Raw genomic sequence first — 27,003 nt, 5'->3', positions numbered from 1 at the left:
GATCACGTATGATCTGTCGAAGTGGGTGGGTGGCCACCTTTGTGACACATACGTCCCTAATTGTCAGAATCTTCAAATTGGTGTATCGCCTGTCTCTGGTTATTGTAGTGTAGAGCAATCCTGCTGAGAGGAGTTGGTCATAAAAGGACTTCCTGGAGGGGAACCATTTTTGTTTCATTCACTTTACAGTCTGTTGCCTTCTCTTTTTGGCGCACGCAGTAGCTTCATTGATCCTCGCAGGCCTTGTCATTAGCTGCAGTGGTGAGTAAGGTAGTTCATAAATCGACACACTACTGAAACAGAATGACCAGCAGGCACAGGAATCAGTCAGGAGAAAGGAAGGACACACAGGGAACAGTGAATCGATCACACATTTCAGAACCAATGTTAGCACCCTATTTTTGGTAAGTTTAAACATGAATGCATGCGAGTTGCTTCAAAATAAAATGAAAATACTTCCTACAATTTTAAAAGGATGGAATTTTAGAAGTCATTTCAATGAGTCCTCAGTTTCAAAGCTTTCCATGTAACGGGCAATGACAGCTAAGAGAGCAGGTTGATACTCTTCCCAAGCCTCCACCCCTGCTCTGGCCAATCTTCGCCTGCAGTTCATCCCAACTTCCTTGTCTTTGCATCCTGTTAGTTGTTTCTAGTTACGATGGGGTGTTTTACCCCTTTCAGACCACTCTTCTTGCTTCTCTGAAGCCCCTTTTTAACTGTGTGTCTCAATCCACTGTACGTCCTCCAAGTGTAGTAAGTGAGGGCCATTTTCTCTCCACTGAACTCCAGATCTGTACCTGCTTGATGGTCTTTACCAGTATTGTCTGCAGTTTCCTGCTATAGTTAGTGAATCAGTTTTTGTTAAAATGCCTTGTATTCCCATGATATACTATTATGTTCTGTAATATTTAAGCAATTCCATATGTAACCAGAATCTTTGGTTATTTGGCTGTTGTGACCATAGTACAGCCTTCAGTAAAGAGGTAAGCTCATCGCTGAACTGTCTCACATTTCTGCTTTCTGACAGAATGACACGATAATTTCTTTTAGATGTAAACATATCAATTTAGCTGTATGGTAGCCTTGGTTTGCAGTACCCTGTAGGCACTGCAGAGAAGTTTGACATGAATATAATCATCTATACATGAAAAAAAATATTCCTGATTTTGAGGAAGAAGAAAAGGAAAAAAAAAAACAACAAAGACGTGCTTTTATCTGCTCCAGGGATGATTTGCTGTTGCACTTATTATGCTTCCCTTCCAAAGCATCAGCCTCTCCTATGAAGATCTGGTAATGAACAATTTAGCCATTTTTATATTAATGTTTGATGGATAAGAGTTCATTTCTATTTTTCTAGGAATAACTCCTGAAATTTGAGAAAGGTTTGCTTCTGATCAGTTCTGAACAAGTCCTGATTAAAGCATTCAAAGGGATTCTGGCTTTCACTAGTCTGCAAAGCAGACTGCTTTGTGCATTTAAATATCTTCCCTAATGTCAGTGGGGACTTATGTCCAAACACAAAAGAGAAAATGATCATCATGTTTCTGTGGATATAAAACTGAGAAGCGTTTTGTAATGACTGTCCAGCCTCTCCAGCTTAGTTATCTTGACCTATCCTACAGCTTTACTTGCAACCTCTTATTTCCAAAATGCAGTCAGCTTGTGAAAATAGGATACAGTGCTTCAAATTAATTCATCAAGCTACAAAACGGATAAGGCAAAAGGACAACGCAGTGCTTTCCTAGAGCCTGTAATGGAAACTGGAGGACAGGGGAAAATAACAAGTGACTTGGTAAGATTTAGCTGCAATCTCAGGAATAAACCCTATAATAGTTTCTTAGGAAACTGATGGTTATGTTTTATTGTCAGGTGTTCTACATCTCTATGTTGGAATAGATGCAACATTACATTAAAAAATGTATAGAAACACAATTATCTGAGTAGAAAAAGTGATCATTAAAAAGATGGATGGCACATTTAGGAGGATTGTCTCAAGCCACTACAGCAGCATCAATCTGCAAAACAGCAGAGTTTTAGCTGTAACAATTCTCTATTGTTTCTGTGTCCCCTCTCATTTTTATTGTGAGAGGACAGAAAAAGCTTTTCAACAAGACAAGTGTAAGTTTCTAGTCTTAAAAGGATTCTTTTTTCAAACAATTAGTGCTTAAGGGAGAACGATCTAGGAAGGAACAGTATCGTTTTCCCCTTTACTCCCTTCCCCCATGGCTTTTCCTTTAAATATGATGGAACCCTAATCTGTGCTGTTTAGAGTAGAGGTAATGAAATTACAGAAAGGATGTGAAAAGTATCTGTGAAGGTAAGCTAATACTTTCCATTGTGTAAACCACAGATATACTGCCTGAAGACACATAATATGAGAAAGTTAAAGGAAAGAAATCAATATGAGGAAAGATTTTATTTTTCATTTAGGTTTTAGAGATCCATTTGGCAAAGAGTTACTTCAGAAGTATGCTTAGGTCCATTTAATTCATTGTTAATTCATCTGTATTTTCAAGATCTCTGACATGCCAAACAGATAATTCCTCTTACGCAACTGCAATATACTTACTCAGTCAGAGAGATCATGCCTAGGATTTCTAATGCAGAAAGTCCTGGGTTTGATATTCACTGCTGATAGGGATATTTGCATCTGTGTGCTCCCTGTTTGTTACCCAATGCTGCCTCTGAGATGTCAGTTTAGAACTGTCACCATGACATTTAGTTCTGATGAGGTTTGTTCCAAAGAAAGCAATATAGTATTTTAGAAATAAACCAGATAATTTTCCTAACGTGTTTTCTCCTCCACTCTGATATTTAGCATTCTCTAATATTAAACGTTTAACAGATACACCAATTTTTTTATGTGCTTTTTAGGATGAAAGTGGGCCTTTTTCATGTATTTCAGCCCAACTGAATCTTTCTTTGCCTTATTAATAAACTGACAATTTGAAACAATAGAATCAATGGTTTTCCACTGAGTGCCTGTATGTATATTCATGTCACAAGCAGGCATATTTCCAAGCACTCAGGTCAGATACTTTAGCCTTAGTACCCACAGATGCACGTCGCTATACCTCCTCTACACATCATGCACATGATATGAGTGATCATTACGTATCCTTTTACAATGACTTTCTCTCAGCCATCTGGCTAATTCTGGAGTGTTGTTTTTCATTCTGAAACTCTTGAGAGATATGACTCTTCTGCTTTTTTGAGCCTGTTGTCTTTTTATTTTCAGGAATCCCTCTTTTCTACTCTACTTAATTTCTTCTTTATTTTTATTTGGCCTGGTTTTGTCTTCATCTGAACAGTGAGCTCAGCCTTACATATTCAGCTCAGAGCACAATGAGCTCATTAATCTCGTACCCTTTGAAATCTGTAGGCATGCTCCATATTGTGGAATTACTTCAGTCATCGAACGCTGCAGGAGAATTTGAATTTAGTATTGACTACCTTAATGAGCTGTTATTTGAGCCTGTGGCTTTGTGGTTCCTACTTCACCTATCCATTAAAACAGCCTTATTCCTGGCCATTATCTCAGCCAGAAAGACTTGAGACGTCTTGGCATGTAGTAGTGCTAAGATCTCTGGTCAAGGTTACTTTTTGAATTTTGAATCTTGATTGTCTCAGGGAATTACGTTTCCAATGTCTCTTCTCAGATCTCACCCATCCTCAGAAGATTGACACACACACCTACATGGTTTGTCATTAGATGGATATTTGCATTTTGGCAGACTCCAACTAATTTCTACCATGGAAGTAGTCCTGGAGTGCAAAACTGCAAGACCCAAAGACATCTCACTGGATAGTTGATGTATCCTGAGTGCTTTGTTATTGTTAAATAGAAACCTCCTGATAGAATCAGATATGCTCTCTGAGGATGTGAATGGCCAGTAGAGCTTCTATGAAAAAGTATCTCAAAGTTCCAGCTGGGATGGCCACTGAAATCCGTTCTTAAATTTGCCGGGTGACATGACTTGCCAAATGTATGTAGGTGAGGTATAGCCTTGATCAATCCATGCCTTGTATTCAAATGTCTGACCGTTTCTCTGTACCTGCATCCTGGAACTAGACACTGCAAAGGGTCATCCCATAGTGTGAATCTACACATTGACCAATCACCTGAAGTAAAAAGGAATGCTGCTTTCCAGGAACTGGGTGTTCTTTGAAATGTCCATCTGCACAGTCACACCTCATGTTCCTCTTAGACAAATTAAGCTTTTGTATGTTATGCTTGTCTTTTAACAAGAATCCTTAAAACCTTTTCATTATTTTGAAGCTATAACAAAATGTATCTTAAATGTTAGCTCTGTGTGAGTGACAAATTTCATTATGCTTCCAAGTTCCCCCTGAGATTTTAGTTGAACATCTTTATCTTCAGCTCTTGTTGTAAGCTGCTGCACACCATTTAACAGTTGTTGAATTTCACTTCAGAGGCAGCTGCGTATTAGTGGTAAGTAGCCCAATTCTTGTAAGGTACTTTATGTTCCTTTAAGATGAAGGATACTATATAAATATAAAACATCAATCTGTTCACGTAACTCTGCTTTGTACGTGCTGCTTGTATTTTTTTAGTCTCCACAGGTACGCAGAAAATACGTTCTATAGATGCATATGTTGTGTGTGAATTATCAAGAAAGAATTCAAGTAAACTGAAAAATATAATTTTCTGGTGATTTATCTCTTAAATATAGCTGTTTTATGAAATTTCATTTTAAATAATTGGATGGCTTATGAATACCTGTTAGCTAATTAAACTTACAGAAAAAAAGAAATTAAATGGATATATGTTTGAGCTCTGAGCTTTCACAATACTGCTTCTTTTAAAGTCAAATAAAATACTGCATGCATATTAAAAATAATGAACATGATATGCCACCACCGAATCTTTTTACATTTATAGGAGATCGATATGTTAACCAGTGTCTTGGCTTCAGATAAGATCTGTAGAACAGCTTTGAGATGCTGCTCACAGCCCAAATGATGTTTGTGTGTTTTATTCATATTCAACTGAATTGAATTGGTTTTCCCAGTTTTATAGACGTAGCTAAAAGTTCATCTTGGGTTTTTATATAGCTGTGAGAAAGATGATGTTTTGTTACTATAAAAACCATTTATTTTTGACTTCAGAGTACTAAAGCAGCTTTTCTTATGCTTGCTTGTGTGTTTATGGCTTTAGAATATTGTCTTATTTGAAGTAGCCTTGGCACCAGCTGAGTTCGTAGGGTGCTAGAAAAGGATCTTAGGATCATCTCCTGCGGAGATGAAATTTCGTTTAAAACTCTGAAATTTGTAGTCAGTTCAACCAGAGGTTGGACATTGACATGTATCAGAGTGAAAATGAAAGACTTTTCTATAAGATTCTACTGGGATGTAACTCTGCATCCTTAATGAACAGACATGGCTTGGTTGATGATTGATTGATGGTTCCACGTCAGTCAGGTATGGAATGCAGATATTTACTTTTTAAGCTGGTTTCATAAATAATATTTGTTCCTCCAGCCTTCAGTCAGGTGCCACCAGAAGGCATAAAGACCCTGTTTGTTTCATTGGCTTTCCACCTTGGTGTCTCTGTTTCCTTCCCCTCCTGCCATCCCCTGTTCGTATGTGCTAGCTTCTTAATGTAGGAGCTGTAACCCTCCTCACAGCATCAGCCTGACACCCTGTCAGGAACCTGTTACGTGCAAATGATCTTCACACTCTTAATACCTTCAGCCTAACATTTATAAAGCATGTGTTCCACACAGGAGAAAGGAGATGAGCACCAGTTTAGAGAGAATGAATAATGATGGAGCTGAGAAAATCTGGGCGATATGTGGGACTATGCAGCAGGAGGTTCTGCTGACACTTTCTGCTAAAGCATGCAAATGTAAATTTTTATATGCATTTTGGAAGAAAAAGGTTGTCTTCAAAGAGCCAACTATGGAATTAAATACTCATTAACAGGGAGTCTGCAGGGGTTTTGATCTTCCAAATACTAAAAAATATATATATATATCTGTTTTTCACAGGAGAATCCCTTCAAGGAAAGGATTGTGGAATCTTTCTCAGAAGATGGAGAGGGGAGCCTCAGCTTCAATGATTTTGTGGATATGTTCTCTGTGCTCAGTGAAATGGCTCCCAGAGAGCTTAAAGCAATCTATGCCTTTAAGATTTATGGTACTGTATTGGGATGCTTTTGTATGCCTTTTTTGTTTGAAGTAAATGAGTATGAGAGTTGTAGGTGATCTTTTCTTTGGTTCTTTTATTGTTTAGATTTTAACACAGATAACTTCATTTGTAAATCAGACTTGGAAAAAACCCTCAATAAGCTGACCCGAGAAGAGCTAACAGCAGAAGAAATCACTCTAGTTTGTGAGAAGGTGATAGAAGAAGCTGACATGGATGGTGATGGGAAACTAGGATTTGCAGATTTTGAAAACATGATTTCCAAAGCACCAGATTTTCTCAGGTATTGTTTTAAGAGTTCTTGCATATTTTCAGGTATTTTTTTAGGATATCACTGTGTAGTATAATACAAGAAATGTCAGACGTAAGTACTTGACCAGAGAGCTGACTAGAGGAGGACTTCTTACCCTGACTCAGTGTACTTTTCTAGAGTATATTCCAGTTCTCTCCTAACTTGAAGACTAAGAGCTCAATGACTTTTAATTATCTCCTTTTTTTTTTCCTGTTTGTTTGTGTGGTTTCTTCAGGAAAATATAAGCTCAAATTCATATTGTTCTCAAGCCTATAGCAAGGATCCATACTGTCTGAATAGGAATGTGTGTGAATATTGTGTATGTTACAAATATACATGGAAACACATTGATATTTTGTGCTGAGAAGGTGAGAGCTAAAGGACATTATAGTGCTGCAGTTCATGCTGGTAGAAGAAAATCAATTCAAATGATTACCTACTTGCAGTCTTTCTTCGATCCACTGTTAACCAGGGTTTTTTTTTATAACTGATATTTTTTATTTTTGTTGCTGAGTTTTTTCCTAATCTGTAGATAAAATCCAGCTATCTTAAGACAGTTTTTCTTGCATGTTTCATATTTAAAGAGAACTTTTGAAAAGGGCAATGACTTTTTATTTTTACACATTAATAAACCATTCTACAGAAACTTATACTTAAGGCTATTACTTAAGTAATACAAGGATAGACCTTCTTTAAGAAATTACAGTGAACCAGCCAGCAAAATAAGATACTCCCAGATTGGGAAGAATTCACATTTGAATCTTGAATCCACTGGCAGAGTAGGCTGAAGCTAAAACCTAGGTCTAATTTCTCCCCAAATTTCAGTGGTCTGGGTTAACTATGTCTAATAGTAAATGCTTGAAACCTGAAAAAGTTTTTTTCATAATCTTTGTTCATACACATTGTTGTTAAGTTGGTAGTGTTGCTGTTTGTCTGGTGATAATTGATAATAACAGATAAGTTCTAACATTTGGGAAGATAAATAATCCAACAATTGTCTGGACCGCAAGCAGGTGTACAGAATGATTGTAAGTTGTTTTGGGAATGTTGGAATTAGTAAATTCTAGTTTCTGCAGAGTTGTGTCTCGTGATTAGTTGGCTGATATCTGAGAAGGAGTTTAGTTTTTTTTTTTTTGCTGCAGTTAAGGGGCGAAGACTGGTTCATCTATGTAGATTTTCTGATGTCTGGAAAGGTGCAGAATTATTCTGCATCTTTCTATGAAGTGGAACACTTAGAGACTCTTTTTTTACACAGCTGCCTGTTTGCAGGAAATTGGCAGAATCTTAAGCATCTTTCAGTCACACGTTGTTGAATTCTGCCAAAGGATTCAGAAGTTACTGGGGAAGTTACTAAAAAAGCTCACAGTTAGACTTATTGAATAAACTGTATTTTCATAGGAAATAAGGCTAAACATTAGGATAGAATTAAGATAGATCAAAATTTGGACTGCTAATCTTAATGCTAATGGTGTTTAAGAACTTTTAAATGTCCTGCAGAACACAGAACAGTTTACTTCTTTCGTAAATGAAATTTCTAAGGAAAGACGTTATAACAAAATGACTCTACAATAAAGCATGAGGACATGACCCCTATGAACCCTGAGAAGCATCAGCATCTCAAGAGGATATGCTACAAAGTCAATGTGAATGTCTTTTATACATTAGAAACATATCAGGCATTCCTTGACTAATCAAGTCTATCAACAGAAACTCTTTCAGAACAAGATACGTATCATCATTATGGTGAGGCTCAGCTGAGTAGGTATTGTAATATTTTGTTTGCATATATTTCTAGCTAAGAAAATGTTTTCTTTATCCTGTTACTCATATAGAAGCTGCTGGGGTCAGGTAGAGTTTCCTTTAATCAATGAAAAGGCTGTACTGTACCTAAAAATCTGGTAGAGACCAGAGATCAAGTGTGAAGAATTGAAGGCAGATCTGAAGACTCAGCAGAAGCTGTCGTTTCAAAGTTTCCTCTGCCATGACTGACTTTACTGCCGTGTTGTAGAGGCTCACAAACTGCTGACTGAGAATTCCAAGCTGAGGATGCTGTGCAACCCAGTCATTTCCTGAGAAAGTAGCAGAGAGGAATATTTGCCACTGTAGCTATTGGAATGACTGTCATAATTATTTTTCTTCTCCAAGTTTGTGATGTTTTGGGAAGCTGAGGAAATGAGTGGAAAGACCTGAGTGCGGGGTACTCAACAGGGCAAGAAGATGAGTAAAAAGAGGGATGAAGTGAAAAGTACAGAGCTTGTTATAGATTAGGTAAAGAGAAAATAGAGAGGGAGGGATCACTGACAACACTGATAATCTCAAAGGACCAGGCTACCAAGTATTGGAAGGCTGATAATCCAGTTGCTCAGTCGGTATCTGTGACATGGTGAACTCGTGTTATCAAGATGTCTCCTTGATGTTCAAGGCAGCGATGTATATATTTACGGCAGATTTTTTCCATCCTTGGTTTCAAGGGAAATGGTAACTTCCGTCTCCTTTCAGGTCAGGAGATTAGCTGGGTCACAGGATTCAGCTCTGAAATCCTCAGGCTTAGGAGCTCCTGATGTGACATGACCTAAAGAAGGGTTTCCTTCCACCTTTTAGCTGAAACAGTGGTTTAGAGCCTCTGACTGTTAACTCAGCAACATGTTTTTTAACCTTTGAAGTTATATTGCAAAATGAGGGTGTAAATGGAAAAAGTCTCAAAGCCGAGAAGAGAATGTGTAGTTTCTCTGATTTGGTTTCTGTTTCAGCTGCAGGAAAAGAAAGTGACAAAGTCATGAGACCACTTTTGTCCAAACCAATCTGTATGAAAGACTTGATACCTCTCCCTTATTGCGGTTTACTAGTCCTTTTGCCTGTAAAGGTATTTTAGTTTTTGAGGACATTCTTAGTCATATTTTTGCTGTATGCAGTGCATCATAGACTGACATATTTGTTAATACTGAACTTCCTGACCTGAGCCGCTTACTGTCATGTTTTAAATACTGTGTAAATGTTGCATTCTGAAGGGAGACAGTGATTTGACTTTTGGAATGGGATCCATTGAATTTTAATGCCACAATAGGTACACCACGGTCTGACTGGGGACTGAAACTTAACCAGTGCTCTCTGATAGTACCCAATGCATGCTAGCATGTGACAGAACATGTGACATGGGACAAGAGTGCAATTCCTGTAGCTGATCTCTTGCCACATAAGACCCAGTTCCTATTCACTGAGTTTCATTATACCGTAACAGTCTTGGACACATTACCTATTCATTTAATGAAACAAGGCTTGCTTTTATCTTTCTGAATTTGTCTCCAGCTCGATTCATGGCCTCTCATTTTCCTCTCTTCTGTGTCTTCAGCTGTAACGGTCCTCTTCAGTGATAACCATAGGCTGTGTGCAGCCAAACTGAAAACAGGGCTGTGCAGTTTCGCCATGTAATATAATACAGAACATGCAAAGCACAGGAAGTGTCTTCATAGTGGATCAAGAACCAGTGGTACACCTATGCCTGAACTGTCTTCCTAATATTGTAAAAAGATACGAAAACATGTTTTCATCTAAATAAAATTGTCCCTTTTGAAATCTTCAGCAGACACATGGAAGAAATACCAACCCATCAATGTCCAGAGACAGTCATAATTTCATTTGGTTTTGCGTATCTCCAATTTTTATGCACAATTGAATGCATTCCAACTTTAAATTCAAGGAAGCCTAGGTGTGCCTCTTGATTTATACTTTCAACTGCTCAGTAGCTGTGAAAATAAAACACCTAGGAACCAAAGCAATAGCCATTTTTGGATATGATTGCCAGTGAGCAATTGGAGATGCTAGGTAACTGCAGTTTTCGGAGACTTCACTGTGAAGCTATGGGCAATCAACATTTCTGAATATCTGATCATAGAATACCATACTGGCGCCTGGTATGTGATCCTTTTGAAAATGTTGACTAACTTACCAGACTCCAGGTGATTTTTATTTGTAGTGAAGGATTTCTGATGCTTTTCTTTGCCTTTTCCCCCCACCAAAAGCTACTTCACATCGTAAGAGTAGGAAATTTAGGATGCAAAGCAGTTAGGTTTTATCCCTGGCTCTGCCATTGCTTGAGCATAGATCGTTTTGTTCTCTCTGCTCTGTTACATGGGACCAATGCTTACCTGACTTCTGACAAACATTGAGAACTCGTATAATATGAACTATCCAGCTGTAAAATCTCATTGTCATTAAAATGAGGTATGAAATTACTGAGGAGGAATACTTTCTTTACCCTGTTTGTGGAAAACCTTTGAAGGCCAGATTCCTATAACAATGTACACTCCGTTTTTGAAGCACTTTTTTCACACAACTCAATATGTTGGGTTTTTTAAACTGTCATATTATCATGCATACTTAATATATAGAGCAGGCATTAATTTTGGCACCGTGATCCAGGCTTTGACCTGGTATGAGCTAAAGTTCATCCACTGTATGTTGACTGATTTTTCTTATCTCATCACTCGTTTCTCAAACCTTTACTTAATGACCCTGTGTGGGTTTAATCTCCTACAGACAGCCTTTGCAAGCTTTGTACTGCTGTCAAGCAAATGAAGATGCAGTAAAGTCTGCTGCTTGATTTGCACTGCTGTGGTTGAGGAATTTTTTTAAGACTAGAAGAAAACACTGCTAATCGTTGACCGGGGAAGAAGATATATACCTTTTTGGCTGTTATCCCAGAAGCTTGAGTAAGCTGTAAATGATAATGGCAGTCGCTAGTTCAGAAAATTTGATCCCAGTAGGTTTATTTCACTCAAAATTGCTATCATTAAGAAGCTGCTTGTAGTTTAATGGAAGTATTAGCACTCTGAACTGGCACTGGCTAAGTGTTCTGTTCTACAAGACTGGTTACGTTTTCCACAGGAAATTGTTTTATAAATCATCCTGGAAGTTTGAGCTTATTTGAATGCCTGAGGGTGAAAAATACTATAAAGATTTGAAATGGAGTTTGAGAGGAATATGGCATTAGTAACACCTGGGAGCTGCCAGAACTAGACAGAGAAACAACAGATTAAACAAAAAGATGTCATTGGAAATGCAGTATTTCTGAAACCCTTGTGGGCCTTTACCCATATAACAGTTGATGTCCTGACTCCAGTCCTGCCTAAAGCTGAAGTAACAGAAGCTCCCTGATAGGAAATGTGCATCTCATAAGACCTGTCCCAAAATGCAGAGTATCTAGTTCTTAAGGACTAAAATTAGAGCTAGTGACAAACTGGCAAGAGATGCTTAGCAAAAAACAGTGGAAGGGAATAATTTTGTCAGTATTTTTCACAGAATATTTCAGCTGCTTCTTAATAAAAAGCTTAATCTCCAAATGCCAAAATGACAGTCTGATAGAAATACAAAAAATTTCCAATAAATAGATTTCCAGTGAAGTGGATTTGGATGGTTTTCTTAAGGGGTCATGCCTAAAATGTTTTCATATACAATGCTGTGGATTTTTTAGTTCCTAGATATTGCCTATGTGGGGTTTAAATTTTCAAGAGTTTGGATTAATATGGGGCTCTAGACATTTCTTGAGTTGTGAACAAGATGTTTATAATTTTTTTTTCTAAAACCTTAGTGCCAGTAAGCTCTTTGCATCACTGTATGCTTGCTTTCACAATACTTAGGCTATGCCAGACTGCTATACATCATATCTTTTCAGTGTCACCCAGATTGAATAAATTCCTAGGTATGAAGTTCCTAGGGACCACTGCGAACATAAAATTTTATCTCCTCCAAATACATACCACAGAGCTTCCTTCAGTGAATTTCTGATTCAAGTCAAATAGCTATGATTAAGTTAGAGCATTCTTTTTGAAAAACAAAATCCAAAAACTGTACATCCAGAACTCTTCAGCCTCTCAAATACTCCAAACCTTTGAAGTTTTCTTTTGGTGTAGGCACCAGAATTATAGTATTTACATACAAAAATACATAATAATCACTTCTGATTTCAGTCAAGAAAGAAAGAAACATATGGTTTACGCTGTCGTGACATTGAACAGAGATTACTACCTAGAGAAAGTGAGACCGTTTTTAAATGGTCTTTTACTGTCCTGCTAAGATGCTCGGGAGTTTTTCTGAAAACTGATGGCAGTAGGAAGGCATGCTGCTTGCCTGTATCATAGTCCAAATAGAAAGAAGATAACAATCAGGATCTCTTGGTCCTAGCAAGAGAAACAACAAATTTATCTGCCTAGTTTGACTTGTTAGGAACGCAAATGCTGTGCCATAGCAAAAGTGCAATTGGGAAACATTTAGCTCTGCTGTATATCCAATACATAGGTCAATTTATACTTGATGGAATCCAGTGCTGAGCTTCGCCCCCTGAGCTAACATTTTCAGAAGATGGAAATTTCTCCCAGAATGTTTAAATCTTCCTGGGAGCATGAGAGAAGAGATTCAGATTCATTACACAGCACCTTCCTTTTTGTACTTTAAGGAAAATGTTGTGCATAATGACAAATGTGTTTATATCTCCTAATCTTTTTCTTTCCTTTGCAGTACTTTCCACATAAGAATCTGAAGATGTTTCTGTGAGCCAGTGTTATAAGAAATGACTTGCCAGTCCAGCCTTTCTGAATCTCAGGCACTTTGGGGGCGTTTGTCCTCTAATTATGGCTTCTTAGAACTCAGCAGAAAGTACTGAAATAATTCTCGTCCACAAAGAGACAGAAGCATCATGTGATCTACAGGATATTTGGAACAGTCACATTTTTATCTTCACTGCTGGCCAAGCACTCTGGCAAAGATGGTTGGTTGTTGGGTTGTGGTTTTTCTTTTTTCTTTTTTTTCTTCTTTTTTTTAAACAGGCAGAATCAGAATATTATTAAAGGTATTTCCACATAGGTTTTATATTTATGAATATTTAATACTACTCTTAAAAGCGCAAAAAAAAAAAGATTGACAGAAAGATTAGCTTTGGTGACTTTTCCAAAAGTATTTGAAAGAAAGCACGGGCCTTAAATAATGAGATGCCTCTATCACTGTGTTGTAGAGCTGGGGATCTTGCATGGAGATTATCTTAGGTGAAAGAACTGCAGTCAAGATCAAGCTCCCAGTGTTGAAGACAACCACAACCCAGGTTTGCCTTTCAGTCACTGAAATGGCAGTTGCTGGGTTTGGTGCTTACCTTCAACCAATATTTTATGGATTGTCCTGTCCTTATGAAACTTGAAATATTTGCCTTTTGTATATGATAACTGCATACATGATTCATTTCTTCCCAAGATAAAGGTTAAAACTATGTCCGTATTCTCAAAGGGGGTCTTGTCTTGCATTTTACTCATTCTATGGGCTGATAACGTCGATTGGAAGAATATAATCATCTGTAACTCATGAAGAAGTTAAAGAAGCACAGAACTACTACTAAGGACATGAAAAGACATTTTCTTTCTAAACCAGCTATGCAATCTTTCCCATAAAATGCATGAATGCAGCTCTATATTTCTCTTCTCTCTCCAGCTGGAAATCAGCTAGATTTTTTTTTTAATTCCAGTATTGTTTAGGTACTGGGGCCTGAAGACAATCATATGTATATTACTGTTCTAACAGTCAATAGAAGGGCTCTGTCACTTACATGGCTTCTGTATCAAAGTCATCACAATTAAAACTTTTGACGCATTCTGTTGTGCTTTGAGAATTTTTGGGCTAAGCACATACTAATTTCCTTTCTGGTCATTATTCCAATTAATATAAAGTTAAATCTGTCATAGGATGCAATGTGTTATTCTTATTGAAAAAGTTAAAGTAGAGAAATGAATCTTTTTACCACTTTGGTAGGGTTGATAATGCTTATCTACCTTGGAACCTTTTATGTATGGTGAGCTTGCAATGTAGCTTGCTGTTCAAATTTACACAGTATGCATCAAGAAGAAATATTTATCTAGTAGTATGGTTATATATTAAAAGTGTCAATGGGAATTTTGGATATTCAAGGTATACAGGATAAGATAGCACAGTGAAAATGAAACTTGTATGTTACTAATAGCATTTATTTTAAAAATATTTTTTAGAATGATTATATTCAGTGATGTTTATAGCATTTTAATACTTCCTCCTACTGGTTTCTGTTTAGATAAAGGAATTAGAGCCTGAATTCCCTCTGATTTACTTACCCAAGCTAAAATTAGCATAAATCAATCCTGATATTTAGTTCTGATTGAGTAAGAAGGGATTCAAGCCTCAATCTTTTTCATTTCAAGCAGATTAAGTTAGATGTATTGGTTGATTCAAAAATTTGCAAGACTTTGGCATTAAGAGAGATTATGTTGAAATTGCTTCCTATTCATTGAAATGTCAGCCTGGTAGTTTTTTATTGCCTTCAAGACACACATTTAATCTTGAAATGCTCCTGAGGTGTGTGTTTCTGTCACGATTAGTATGTATTGTAAAATACCAGGTTGCAAGATTCTGGATCAGATTATTCAGACAAAAAGGATCTGGTGCTGATGACACAGGTCAGTTCCCTTTGACATCAGTGTTCTTCTTCTATGTTTTAAAATTTCTGTTAGCTAAAATTCTTTCCTTCCTGACACCGTGTGTCATTCCACAATTAGATCATCCTCCCCACTTAAAGGAAGACCTCAGTTGCCTTGGAATGTGCTCGGTGTGTTGTGTGTTGTTTCCCTCTGGCCTCCCTGAGCTGAATGTCACAAAGCAGCTGAAGAGACACTTGGCCTTGCAGTCAGATGTTTAACCCTGGAGTCATCCATCTGAGCTGGGAAACAAAGAGGAAAAGAAATCAGGAGCACACTGTGAAGGAGTGCTTCTGTCCGCAGCTAACGGAGAGTTCTTGCAGAATATTGCAGATACAAATGTATGCAGTTTTCCTAACTCCCTTTATTTCTTTGACTTACGTTCAGTTCCTGTAAGAAAAACCCTAGAAACATAGTATGTTCCTGGAGTTTGAAAGAGATGCCTGATCTAAATGCTTCTGGAGCCAAATAATCCTACCTAGTAGTAGGTAAGTTGTTATACCACCTGATGGCAAAGGTAAGGGGTAGATTTCTAAAGAAGCTTTGTATTTGCAGTTTCTTAGGTTGTCTGTAGTTGATGTCTTACCACTGAAACTTTTGTTGTGGCAAGAGTGTTGAGTTAATAGGAGTGCAGCACGACGCACTGCAAATTTAAATAATGTTATGAGGTAAAAAAAAGCTCTATTTCTGCAACAGCATTATTGGCAGAATCTTACAAATTCACTAGCAAGTGTTTGTTCAGCCAGGCTTACTTATTCAAAAGGAACTATCAGGCAATTTAGAAAAAAGCTGAAACAGGAAAAGAGATTTAGATTTAAAACAATTTTGGATTTGGCCTTAAAAGCAAGAGGACATACATTTCGTATTGCAAAAAAGGTCTTAAATACAAATGGACATTTCTATATTTGCCTTCAAAAATGGAGAAAGAAAAAGGAAAACTATTACTTAAAACCTCTATTAAAATAGCTAAGTGCGTATTATCTCTAGTTTATATACACTCAGAGCATCTTGGAGACAAAAAGGAGCTAGTGGAAGTGAATAAAACAGTGTCAAAAAGCAAGTAATAACCAAGTTATTTATTAACACACTTGAGTTTGTCATTTTTTTAAGGGAATACTGTAAGCTGAGATTTAGAACAGCCTGCAAGCCAAAATCTAATCTTCATTACTTCCATACTAATCTTCAGTAACTCTGCTGACTCAGTGGAATTAACTCATATGTCTGTAATTGGATCTGTATTGAGGAAAGCAGTTGTTCTTTTGCTGCAGTTCTTTGTGCTCTTTCATGTCCTTTTAATGTAATCTTAAAATGCTGAATGTTCTTTTGTTGGTCGATAACCACATGCTCCTCTTTGTCAACAGACTCAGTGTTGGAATCTCTTGCAATTTCTCGCAATCGCATGGGAACAGTCTCCTTTCCTTTTTCCCCCAGGGCTAATTTTTGTCTCCTTGTACATGTTGGAGGCACTTCTGATGCAACATCACAAGGTGGCACCATAACATCATATCAGGTCATGACTTCATTTAACTGTCTAAATTTCCCTGAAATATAGGATACTATATAGCGTCTATGATGCTACAAACAAAAAGATGAAAACTGTGGTTAATTACCACAGTAAAACTGTAGATAATTACACAGAAAGTTTCATATTTGATCAAATTCATGAAGTTAAATCTTTCAAGGGGCAGAACTAAATACTTTTGAAACAGGTACGTGAAAACTTAATGATTTTATAGAATAATTTCTGTCCATGAGAATTTTTTTCTTAATACACACACTAGTTGGATTGTGACCCAGTATAATGACAATACTCCTTTACAGTATTTTCAGCTCTGTTTCAAATGCAGATATTGTAATTTTCCATACAATTACTCATTTCCTTTTTGTGTGATGTTGATCTCAGTAATATCTGATATTGGTCAGTATAATGGGTTAATTTTTTTCCCTTTCTTCAGTTAATATGCTTTTAATTCCATCTTTTCAGTTTTGCTGTCTTTCAGTATCATTGGATATTCTTTTCATTTTTTTCATTATGCAACAGTGCCTCATGGTTTTTTGTTTGTAAAAATCATTATTTCATATAATCTGTCATGTGTTCTCTGGAAATATGGTGGTCACAACTGTTGTGGATAATAGCAAACTGTTGATTTATGGAAAGTTTTCTGGATTTTCTGTCTTATCCTTTGTAAGTTATGCTAGCTTGTTTGCCTTAGAACACTAAGTTGAAGTCTTTCTACGTGATCTGTGGTTTTTATAGCTTTTTCTTGGTATGAGAAAACACAAGAGTGGATTCATTCAACTTTTATTACTTTAGATGTGCATTATCTGATGCATTGAAGTTTATCTACCGTAATGTTTTCTGTTAACAATTTTTATATTTGATTGCTGTGAAACATCTCCGTCTGAGATGACCCATGTATTTCATCTTCAGTGGGGCTTAGGCATATGCCTAATGTTCAACATGTGGCAAATGTACAGTTCTGAGTAGAAGTGTTTCTTTGAATTAAGATCAAACTGAAATAAGGTACCATACATGACATTATCTCTCTTCTTACAGAGATGGAATCTGTTCCAGCGTTTGTTGTTTTTTATGAAAAGAGCATATTAATAAAAAAGTTTTTTATTAAAATCCCTGAAAATCGAAATGTACATTAAAAATCAAACAAACAGGGATTTTTTTGCAGAAACTATAAAAACTCATATTCTAGAGACCTGAATAGATTGAGATTGTATTCTGAAATGACAGAATATAAAGTAAGCTAAAGACAGAGTTTTTGGTAACAATACATTTGTGGAATGGGAAATATTACACTTGTCAGCTCAGGATCCGTAATAAATCAATTTGGGCTGAAATAACAGCAGGATTAAAAAGAGCTTATAATGTTATTGCCCAATACACCTCAGCTGGGACAGACAATGGAATGAAATTTGATGAGGAAGACATTAAAGCTAATAAAATTATAATTGTTTGTGTCCTTAGAAAGACGTGTGTCTGAGACAAAAGTGAAGGACATAGTGAACAGATGTTCTGCTTTTTTCTCTGTATCATTCTGCAGTTATGGGTATCTTGTAGAGATGTTAATGACACCGAGTGACTATCAAATTCTCCTTGGTGGGGAAAAGGAAGAGGCTGTTCTTGGTAGAATTAAAAGAGCATCAGCATTACAGATGAAAGTGCCTTTATTTAACTGGAAGTTCTGCCATTCTTGTCTGTAAAAGACCTTTTACAATCTGAACTCCAAATGAAATTCCCTACTGCTCTTTTCTTTTGACTGTCTCTCATTTGCAAGACCAATGACAAGCCAAGTGTGTCAGGCTTGTGTGCTTTGCTGCTGCAATGTAGATTACTCGTTCCCTCTGTTCTTTTGCGGTTAAGATTTGCTCAGATCCAAGTATTTTTATACATAAATTCATGACCCTTGTTCTATCTATTTTGCAGATGCACGATTAATCTGGTATGCATGCTGTTGAGTGCATGCTCACAAGCCCAGCAATACAAACCCTGATTTGTACACTATTCTCCAGTTCTGTGCACATATAGGTTGAGGCTGTATGTGCCTGAAAATGTAGGCCAAAGTGTTTTAACTCTGCTAACGAGGGTTATGGGCACCAATCCAGCCTCCTCCTTTTGTACTGTAACTTTTCTCAAGTGAAATCAGTGGATGTGGCAGCCTGCCAGGAGCAAGGCAACTCGTTGCTGTGGGCTTAATCACAGCTTGGGCAATTCAACATGGATAAAGCTTGCTATCTGTTCCGTATGCTAACAAGCTATATGAAACGGTAGGCGACTGTTGAAAGGGTGATAGTGGAAGACTTTGGTCTGGTCCCTCATGTGAAGCTCTGTGAGAAAGCAGGTACAAGGTGTCTCTGTTTACTTGATGGAAATGATTCTCAGTTCAGTCTGAGAAAGTATTCATCTGTCCAGTTCCTGCTGTGGGGTCAGATCCAGCTTTTTAACAGGCCTGTCGTCCCCAGTGGTCATGGGCTGCTCCTCACATCACCCCGGAGGCAGTACTAATAGTGAACTCACGCAGATCAGTAGTAATCTTTTTTTAGCAACCTAATATTCAGGGTTACTTCAATGGCACTTAGAAATAAATTGATATTCACCGGATTTCGCCCACCATAACCCCCCGCCCCTCACCCCCTTAAGAGGAATCTGTTCAACTTTGTCATTATGGCCTAGTAGACCATGAGAGGAAAAAGAATATCGGGATTTTAATCAAAATGTTCTTTTTAGTTTCAGAAAATGGTCATGCAACTTTTTTGGGCAGACATAAGATTCCATTGTAGGTTCAGAGCAAATTCCCTCTAGGAGTAACTTGAAACTGAAAAACTGCATTTGCTCTGCCTAAACAAATAGGTTAATTAATGTGTGTATTTGCAGAAATAAATTAAATTCCAAGAAATTCAGTGAGGCTTTTCATATGTTTAAAAGTTTTAATCTCTTTTATGGTGATTTTAGTGACGATTATTCTTCTAATGATATAACCAAATATGATAAGGAAATATAGATAAATTCCCTATTGTAATTTCACACATCCTAATAATAACAGTAGCACTAGAATTTACAGTTTCACAAGTCACTCTTACTATGCATCTTTAAACTTCCTGCAGAATTTGCTGGGAAGTGTTCCTGATGGAATGACTTAGTCCCAGTGACTCATTCTCAATATTTTCCTATTTCCAGTTATCTCCTGTAGCTGAAAAAGCAGAGGGAATAATTGGCATCCAGAGAAGTTTGTGTATTTTGAGGTCTTTTCCTTCCAGGAAGTTCACAAAATTAAATACTGGGTTATTAATGCAGTAAGTCCAGCCTGATTTGCTTACAGGAGTTTCTTTTTCTCACTGTGATAATTCTGTAGTAGCCAGATATCCGTGAGGGCCTGATCTCAACAACAGGAAGACTCCTACTCACTTCAGTAGGCAGGCTTCAGATCAGGTCCTTAAATAATATTTGCTTTGTTCAAATGTGGAATGCCTAAGCAACAAATCAAAGACTGCAGATAATAAATTATTCTATTTCTGAAGAAATACTAATAAGCAGGCACTATGAGAGATGGAAAACAGATTTACTTCAAGTATTTTTGTCTCATTCCTTATGAGAGAACATGTAAAATGAAGGACAATATTCTACCTTCATATGACAGATAAGTTAAGGGGAATGTTTGCTAATAGGGGCCAGGAGAACTAAAGTACAGCTCTCTAACAAACTGTGTAATCAGCAAACATTCTTCAGCTTGGTGAAATTTGTAATGGATTTGAAAATCTGTTAAAGTTCACAAGTCTGGCCATATCTGGATAACGCCAAAGGTGAATCTTCTGTGACTCGGATTCCACGCCTGCAGACTGGGATTTTCAGGTTCAGCTGAAATGGTACTCAGCAATTTCTAGCAAGTTCCCTTTGACACAAAGCACCTTGGTGGGGAAGAAAAAAGTCAAAGCAGATCTTGTGCACAGCAAGCCTTTCGTTGTAAAATAAAAAGTGGGAAGGGAAGAATTTCTGAGCAGCTTGTGAAACTAAACTTCACTCTTGCCATGTTCTGCAGGACCACTGTACTAGGTATTTAGAATTTAATGTGAGTGTCTTATTTATGACCAGTTCAACCTTAATTGTGTTCCCTTCTGGAGAAGAAATTACCTTTTGTTATGAAATTCTTCTCTAATTTGTTGTGTAATTATGAATTCAAGCATATTATTTTAATAGGTTGTGAAGTGAATTTTTGAATCGTCTTTGTCAAAACCTCTGGACTGCAGGCCACAGTTCTTCCTTCGGACCTGCATTCATATACTCCGCCAATAAACAGGCAGAAATCATGGAGCACAGAGAGAGGAACCTTTTCCGTCACACAGTGACCCGACGCCAGTAGTGTGCCTGTCTGAGGCACGGGAACAGCAGGCAGAAGGGGCACTTTGGGATAACAAAGAATGGGTATGTTTGTGCATTTTTAGTGAACAGCCTTCATCCACTCCCTTCCTCAGAACTGAATTCATGTCTCAATAAAGGTATAGTTTTTTATATATCCTCACCTTCCTCTTTAAGTGTGCAGTTAGCTAAATCATGCCGGCTTAAATTGCTGTTTTGAGGCAGGCACCAGACCATCTAGTTCTTTGAACTGAGGATCCAGTACCATACCGGTTGTGCTCAACAGCACCATTATCTCTAGTATATCCCTTTGATTTCAGTGAGTTTATTAAAACATGAGTAGTTAATCTGAGACTACTGAAAAATGCAAAAAATCTTCCTTAGCCATTTCATGTGTGCCTTACACATTTTGTTTGAATGTTCTTGCTTTACTCATCTAAACAAAGAATATTTGAGGTCTCATAAAGAACACAGGCATCTGAGTGTTGTTATTTCCTATAAAACTGTACAGTGAACTCAGCTAACATTCCCTCTCATTTGCTTCCTTGAAATGAGTACATTTTGTACACGAAGAGGCTGTCGGCTTACCACTAAATACCACTGCCCTCCACTTTCTGAGTAAGCATTTGATAAAACAAATTCTGGTAAAGCCAGAGTAAATATTTTAAACAGTATCTTCATACTTTGACGAAACTCCTCCTGGGAAGAAACCTGAGATTTGTTACATCCCTTTGAAAATGTCAGTGTGTCATTTAAAGGTTCACTCGGGAATCTCTCTTGTGTATTATATGCTAGTCATAGGACTAACGCAGTGCAGTAGGTTTGGCTTCAGGTCTCTCAGGTTTGCCAAGAAGTTTGGGGCTTACTCTGATCACAGAGCTGTAGAAATAAAGTCTACTGCACTCATATTGAGAAGTATAGCTTTCTAAGAGAAGCATACCAATTAGTGACCTATTTATGGTATATTCTCATTAGTTCTTATTTTTTGCTGGTTTTCAGCAGAGAACTGGTAGAACACGGTATTTCTACAGTTCATCTGTTGTATTAACCTTAAGAAAAGGTAGGGTGAGTTGGAAAATTAAGCCTATTATGTGAGAAGAGCCTAAAAAAATCTTGACTTAGTAAAATGAAGCTGAGGGAGTTATGAATCCTGTGGTGAAACCCGGGAAGCTTGATTCAGTGACCTGGGTTTTGAAACCTACAAAACCTCCCACTCGTCCCTATCCTATTTACCTTAAGATATAAAGCAGGTGGAATTTTTTAATTGATAGCTAATCTACTGCTGTTGAATCTAATAACTTACAAATAAGTGTGATTCTTCATGGCCTTTGACTCTAATTGATCTCCTTTTTATGTCCCACTAAAAAAGGGGAAAATGCAGAAGTGTATGCAGAAGGAAAGAGAGTCAAGGACACTTCCCTGGTCATTTACTGATTTATTCTGCCCCCAAGTAGGACCTTCAATCACCTCTATGACTGCTGAGGCAGCCAATTTCTAAACTCTTTTTTAGCTTAGAAATCCATTATAGGGACAGGAAGAAAAGACAATTGTGGTGATAATTTTTAATCAAGATTCATAGGTGATTTCTTTTTTGTGAGTGGGATTTGATTTCTTTTTAATATTTGTACTAATAGTGACACTCTGGTAGTGTTGCTGGCTGCATATTTCTTCTTTTTCTTCTTGAATTCATGAAATAATTTTTTGTTTTAGTTTAATGATTTTTGTTGGCTCACAATAGAAGTTTGGGGTTTTGTTGTTGTCAGCTTTGGTTTATAATTGTCTGTGATGTATGGCAGGGATTAATGATTTGACTGTTTTGCACCTTTCATCTATATATGCTTAATGAGCTGTTGAAAAGAATTTGTTTAATACCAGAAAAAGTTGTAATCAAATGTTAGTAACTACTGAGAACGGAATTTTGGCCTGATGCTTCTTTGAATGCACATGGTCAGTGAAAGCGAACTGAACAGAATGGAAATAGCTAGAAGCACTTCTGGAATACTCCCACTACTTTGGGATCTGGAGAATAGAAATGTCTCTTCATTGTATTTCTGTCTTCAATCCAGTTGAATTGCAAAAGTGCAGAGCACTATTAGATTTTTTTTGTTTGTTTGTTTTTTAAATAGAGCTTTCCCAACGTTCACAAGAAGATGTAAGATATTTTGGTCAAAATTATGGATAGATTCTTATGGAAGATGAGCCCAAACTTCTGTGTCACCAACTTTTTTTTAATGAGCATGAGGTTGCAGAGGTCTTTATTATGAAGGGCTGTATTTTGTCCATTATTGAACAAGAAACAAGACGTATAGTTTGTATTCAGAGTCTTCCAAAAACCACAGGAGAGTGTCTAGACACTATGAGAGTCTTTTCTTGATTAAAAAAGCAATTCCACTTTAAGTACTGGCATTGTCTGCTGTAAGATTGCTGTAATTAAGAGGAGAATGAGCCAGAGGGTTTGAGTTTGTCCCCAAAATTGGTCTTTTTTTTCTTTTATTTCTTTTCTTCTTTTACTTAAACTTGTTTATTCACCTGCAAGTGTCTTTAATAATACCTTGAGGATGTCTGAACAGAGAAATAACAATTAACAAATCATACCTTGGAGTAAAATATTACTAAAAAGCCTCAGCAAATTTCTCAGTTCTGCTTTCTCTTCTAAGAGTTTCTATCCTGTTTTACACCAAGGAAAATCAGGGAACCCTGGAGGGTATGTGTTAGTGGTTTTACATTCCCATTGTGTACTAGGGACCTCACATTTAAATGACCTCTGTGCAATGCCCGGTTCTCACATACAGACAGGAAGAATCAGCTGAGCCAAGGTCTGTCACTGCACGCAGGAGAAGCAGGTTGTTTCATCTCTCCATTGATCTCTGCAGTCCAGGTACACCTTTTTCATTCGTGGCTCTCTCTATGAAAGGCTGGAGGCTGAGGAGCATCAGCAGTACTGCTCCTCCTTACCAGTTACTTACTCCAAGATTAGTAGTACCCAGTGGATGCCTCCAACAGGGTTGTTTATCCTCTGCACTTCCCTGTGACCATTTCTTTCCAGCAGGTGTTTGCCTCCCGCTTTTTTCTGTGTATTCCCATGCTCTCTTTGCTCTCCTGCTGTGAACTAGGAAGCAGCATCCAAGTAAAGACTGAATTTTGCAATGGTGTTCTCAGAAGACGAATCTGCTGAACCTGGTAGATGGTAAATAAATCTGGTATACAGACTTAATGACACTGTTTACATTTCTTATAAACTAAATGTATAAGCTAAATTCTCAGCCTGTTTTCATGTGCAAAATTTCACATTTGCCGTCAAACAGATGCATGAATGTACGTTGTGGGTACAGGTAGAAGGCCAGTTGAAGCGTTGAATGAGATGCATGACTTGCTGTTTTGAATTGAAATCCTACCAGCAAAACTCAAAACACAGGAAATACTAGAGCAGAAAATGTTGAGGATAAATCCTTATTGCTCTGGATTTATTTTGCAAGTTGAGAATAGCTTTTACATTGTGCATTAGAATTTCCATATAATGCAATTGGAAAAGAGGCGGGAATGTGTGACATGATACTTTTAGCTGTCTTTATAATGTATTATAGCTTTGTGAAGTTAGGTCAGCTGGTCCTTTGGCAAAAATCGTAGAATTACTTTAACCTGTACTTCCAGTATCTATATGTTATCACTGAAGACCAGTGAGACTTACTGACACCTATGTACACCTTTTTTCTACAGGTCATGCCTGGTAGTGGCTACAGGGAGTTGCTGAGTACCAGCGCTAGCTCTGGCATTCTGCCATTTGGAGATCTCTCTAACTGGGAGAAATCTTTCTGTGATCACCTGTTCTGGTTTCCATAACGCTAAGATTGTGCAGGTACAGGTTACTCTTTGTTTTCCACAAATAGTTCTGCAAGTGATCTTGATAAAACTTTTCTTGACGTGGTCCCTGACAATAAGCTCAGAGCAAGAATGAATGTCATGTTAAACAGAAAATTTTAAAATCTCAGTGAAGAGTCACAAAATTTATGCTGCAGCATGTGCAGCTGTAAAAACTCTTCAGAAGGCTGAGTATATTAAAAAAAAACCCCACTGCTGGCAAAAATTCCTGCTGCTTCAATTCAAAGCCAATTCCACCTTCTTAGAAAACATTGATTGTTACACTTTTCCCAGTAATACCAGGGCTTGGAGGGCTTGGAGGTTATGAATTCTAACCGATATAATAAATAAAAACTAAACAACATTTTTTTAAAACTCATTGTGATTGGTATATATGGGAAATAAAAGACAAGGAACATGATCAATTTTAATGCCTAAGAAAAAATTCCATAGGAACAGTCATACCATATCCTGGATATTACTATTTGTATTTTTTGCAGAAAACAATCTCTGGATCTATACAAGAAAAAGAATACATTACAAAGTTAAAAATAGAATTAGAATTTATTTCTCATATAAATCATACATTTGTTACTAAGCTGATAAAAACTATGAATATTGTTCTCCAGACATTCGAATGAAGATTTCAAATAAATATCCAAATAAAACTTAAGTTCAAAGAGCTTGATTCTTCTTTGATTCTCACAAGGTTATTTCAGAATTAAAAGCAGTTAGTTGAGTTTATCTGTGCAAATTTTAAGAAAGATTAGAATCAAACGAAATGTTTTGCTTATAGTGAAAAATACAGTATTTGATATCTTGATGATAATCAACTAGCAGTGTTGCACACTGCATATAAATGCCACTTTACCTGTGTATAAATATTACTTTAATGTAATTAAGTACTTAAGTGTACAATTTATTACATAAATGCTGATGGTATTCTAAGCCACCCATCAGGATTTCATTTTGTTAGGTCCTGTACGAAGACAGAACAAAATCCCAATTCCTGCCACAGAGGAGTTTACATCCTAAGAATATAAAGAACATCACAAGGTCAGTCAGACTTTTGGAGGAATACAAATTCACATATTCCACAGAGCTGAAATTTTTCATTAGTTAAGATCTGTTGTATCATCCATAAGTTTTCTAGTATGGAAGTGTTAACAACTTTATAAATCTTGCAACAACTACTACATCCTCTCTCAGTTTAAATGCACACTAAGTCTTTGGGGGTTGTGGTTTGATTGATAATGGGGCACCTAAGATTATCAAAACAATTCAGGATAGGTAGTTCATTCATGTTAGAGAATACGGATAGGAAAGCTGTTGGCTCTATTTTTAAAATGCCTATAACAAGGCTGATGGCAAGGAGTCAGTTCTCCACATCTGAAATGGAACAAGTGCTTTGAAAGTTGGGTTTGTGCTGGGCTTTATCAGCAGATTTGTAGTGGATTTTGGATATAACCAGTGAAAACAGACATTATATAGAACTGTAGAAAAAAATATTGTAGCCTTGATCAGGAATCACCAGATCCTGTGGAAAGACTAAATCTAAGCAGCACAAGATTTTAAAGGACAGTTTTTCAGTGACAAATCACGTTGTAAACTAATTGGCATTGTGTTCGCAATCATTGCTAGGTCCTTTCGAGTCTCTGAAGTTTTAATTTCTTCCTCAGCAGTGTTAGAGTAAGGCCTGTGTACTTCTGGATAGCTGACAGCAAGCTGAGTTTACAGAGCACTTCACAGACATTAGCTTGTCCTCAGAGGAGCTCTGGCAATTAGGCCACTAAGAGTGTTGATATTCCCACTTTGCAGATGGAGGGGTTTGAGACAGCCGGTTAAGCAAAGCTATGCCAAAGCTAACATGGAACTCAGCACAAGGTGGATTGTAAATTTAGCATGTTGCAGGGAAAGATTTTGTTCAATTACCAGACACCGTCTTTGCTAACAAGGATCCTATTGCCTTATTATTTGGTTTATACTGGTGATCTGTCCTGGTTTTGGCTGCGATAGAGTTAATTTTCTTCCTAGTAGCTGGTACAGTGCTGTGTTTTGGATTTAGTATGAGAATAATGTTGATAACACACTGATGTTTTAGTTGTTGCTCAGTAGCGCTTACCCTAGTCAAGGACTTTCCAGCTTCCCATGCTCTGCCAGGTGCACAAGAAGCTGGGAGGGAGCACGGCCAGGAGAGCTGACCCCAACTGGCCAACGGGGTATTCCATACCATATGACGTCATGCTCAGTATATAAACTGGGGGGGTGGTCCAGGAAGCAGCGATCGCTGCTTGGGTACTGGCTGGGCATTGGTCGGCAGGTGGTGAGCAATT

General features: G+C 37.3%; 1 protein-coding gene across 2 annotated transcripts in view; it reads left to right on the top strand.

Moving 5' to 3' along the window:
- CIB2 (calcium and integrin binding family member 2) overlaps positions 1-14,093 on the top strand; it is a 48,004-nt gene extending 33,911 nt beyond the window's left edge. Inside the window, exons 5-7 of one of the 2 annotated variants that reach the window (XM_075160379.1) lie at positions 6,012-6,159; positions 6,256-6,451; positions 12,974-14,093. In XM_075160379.1, the coding sequence (XP_075016480.1) occupies positions 6,012-6,159; positions 6,256-6,451; positions 12,974-12,995 (366 nt within the window). In that variant the 3' untranslated portion in view covers positions 12,996-14,093. The remainder of the gene's footprint in view (positions 1-6,011; positions 6,160-6,255; positions 6,452-12,973) is intronic. The other variant, XM_075160380.1, reaches the window with a different exon arrangement.
- The last annotated feature ends 12,910 nt before the right edge of the window (positions 14,094-27,003 follow it).

The sequence above is a fragment of the Calonectris borealis genome, chromosome 11, assembly GCF_964195595.1.
Source record: "Calonectris borealis chromosome 11, bCalBor7.hap1.2, whole genome shotgun sequence".
Classification (NCBI taxonomy): domain Eukaryota; kingdom Metazoa; phylum Chordata; class Aves; order Procellariiformes; family Procellariidae; genus Calonectris; species Calonectris borealis.
Note: the sequence above shows the minus strand (reverse complement) of the source record. Positions and strands in the feature narration are given on the sequence as shown.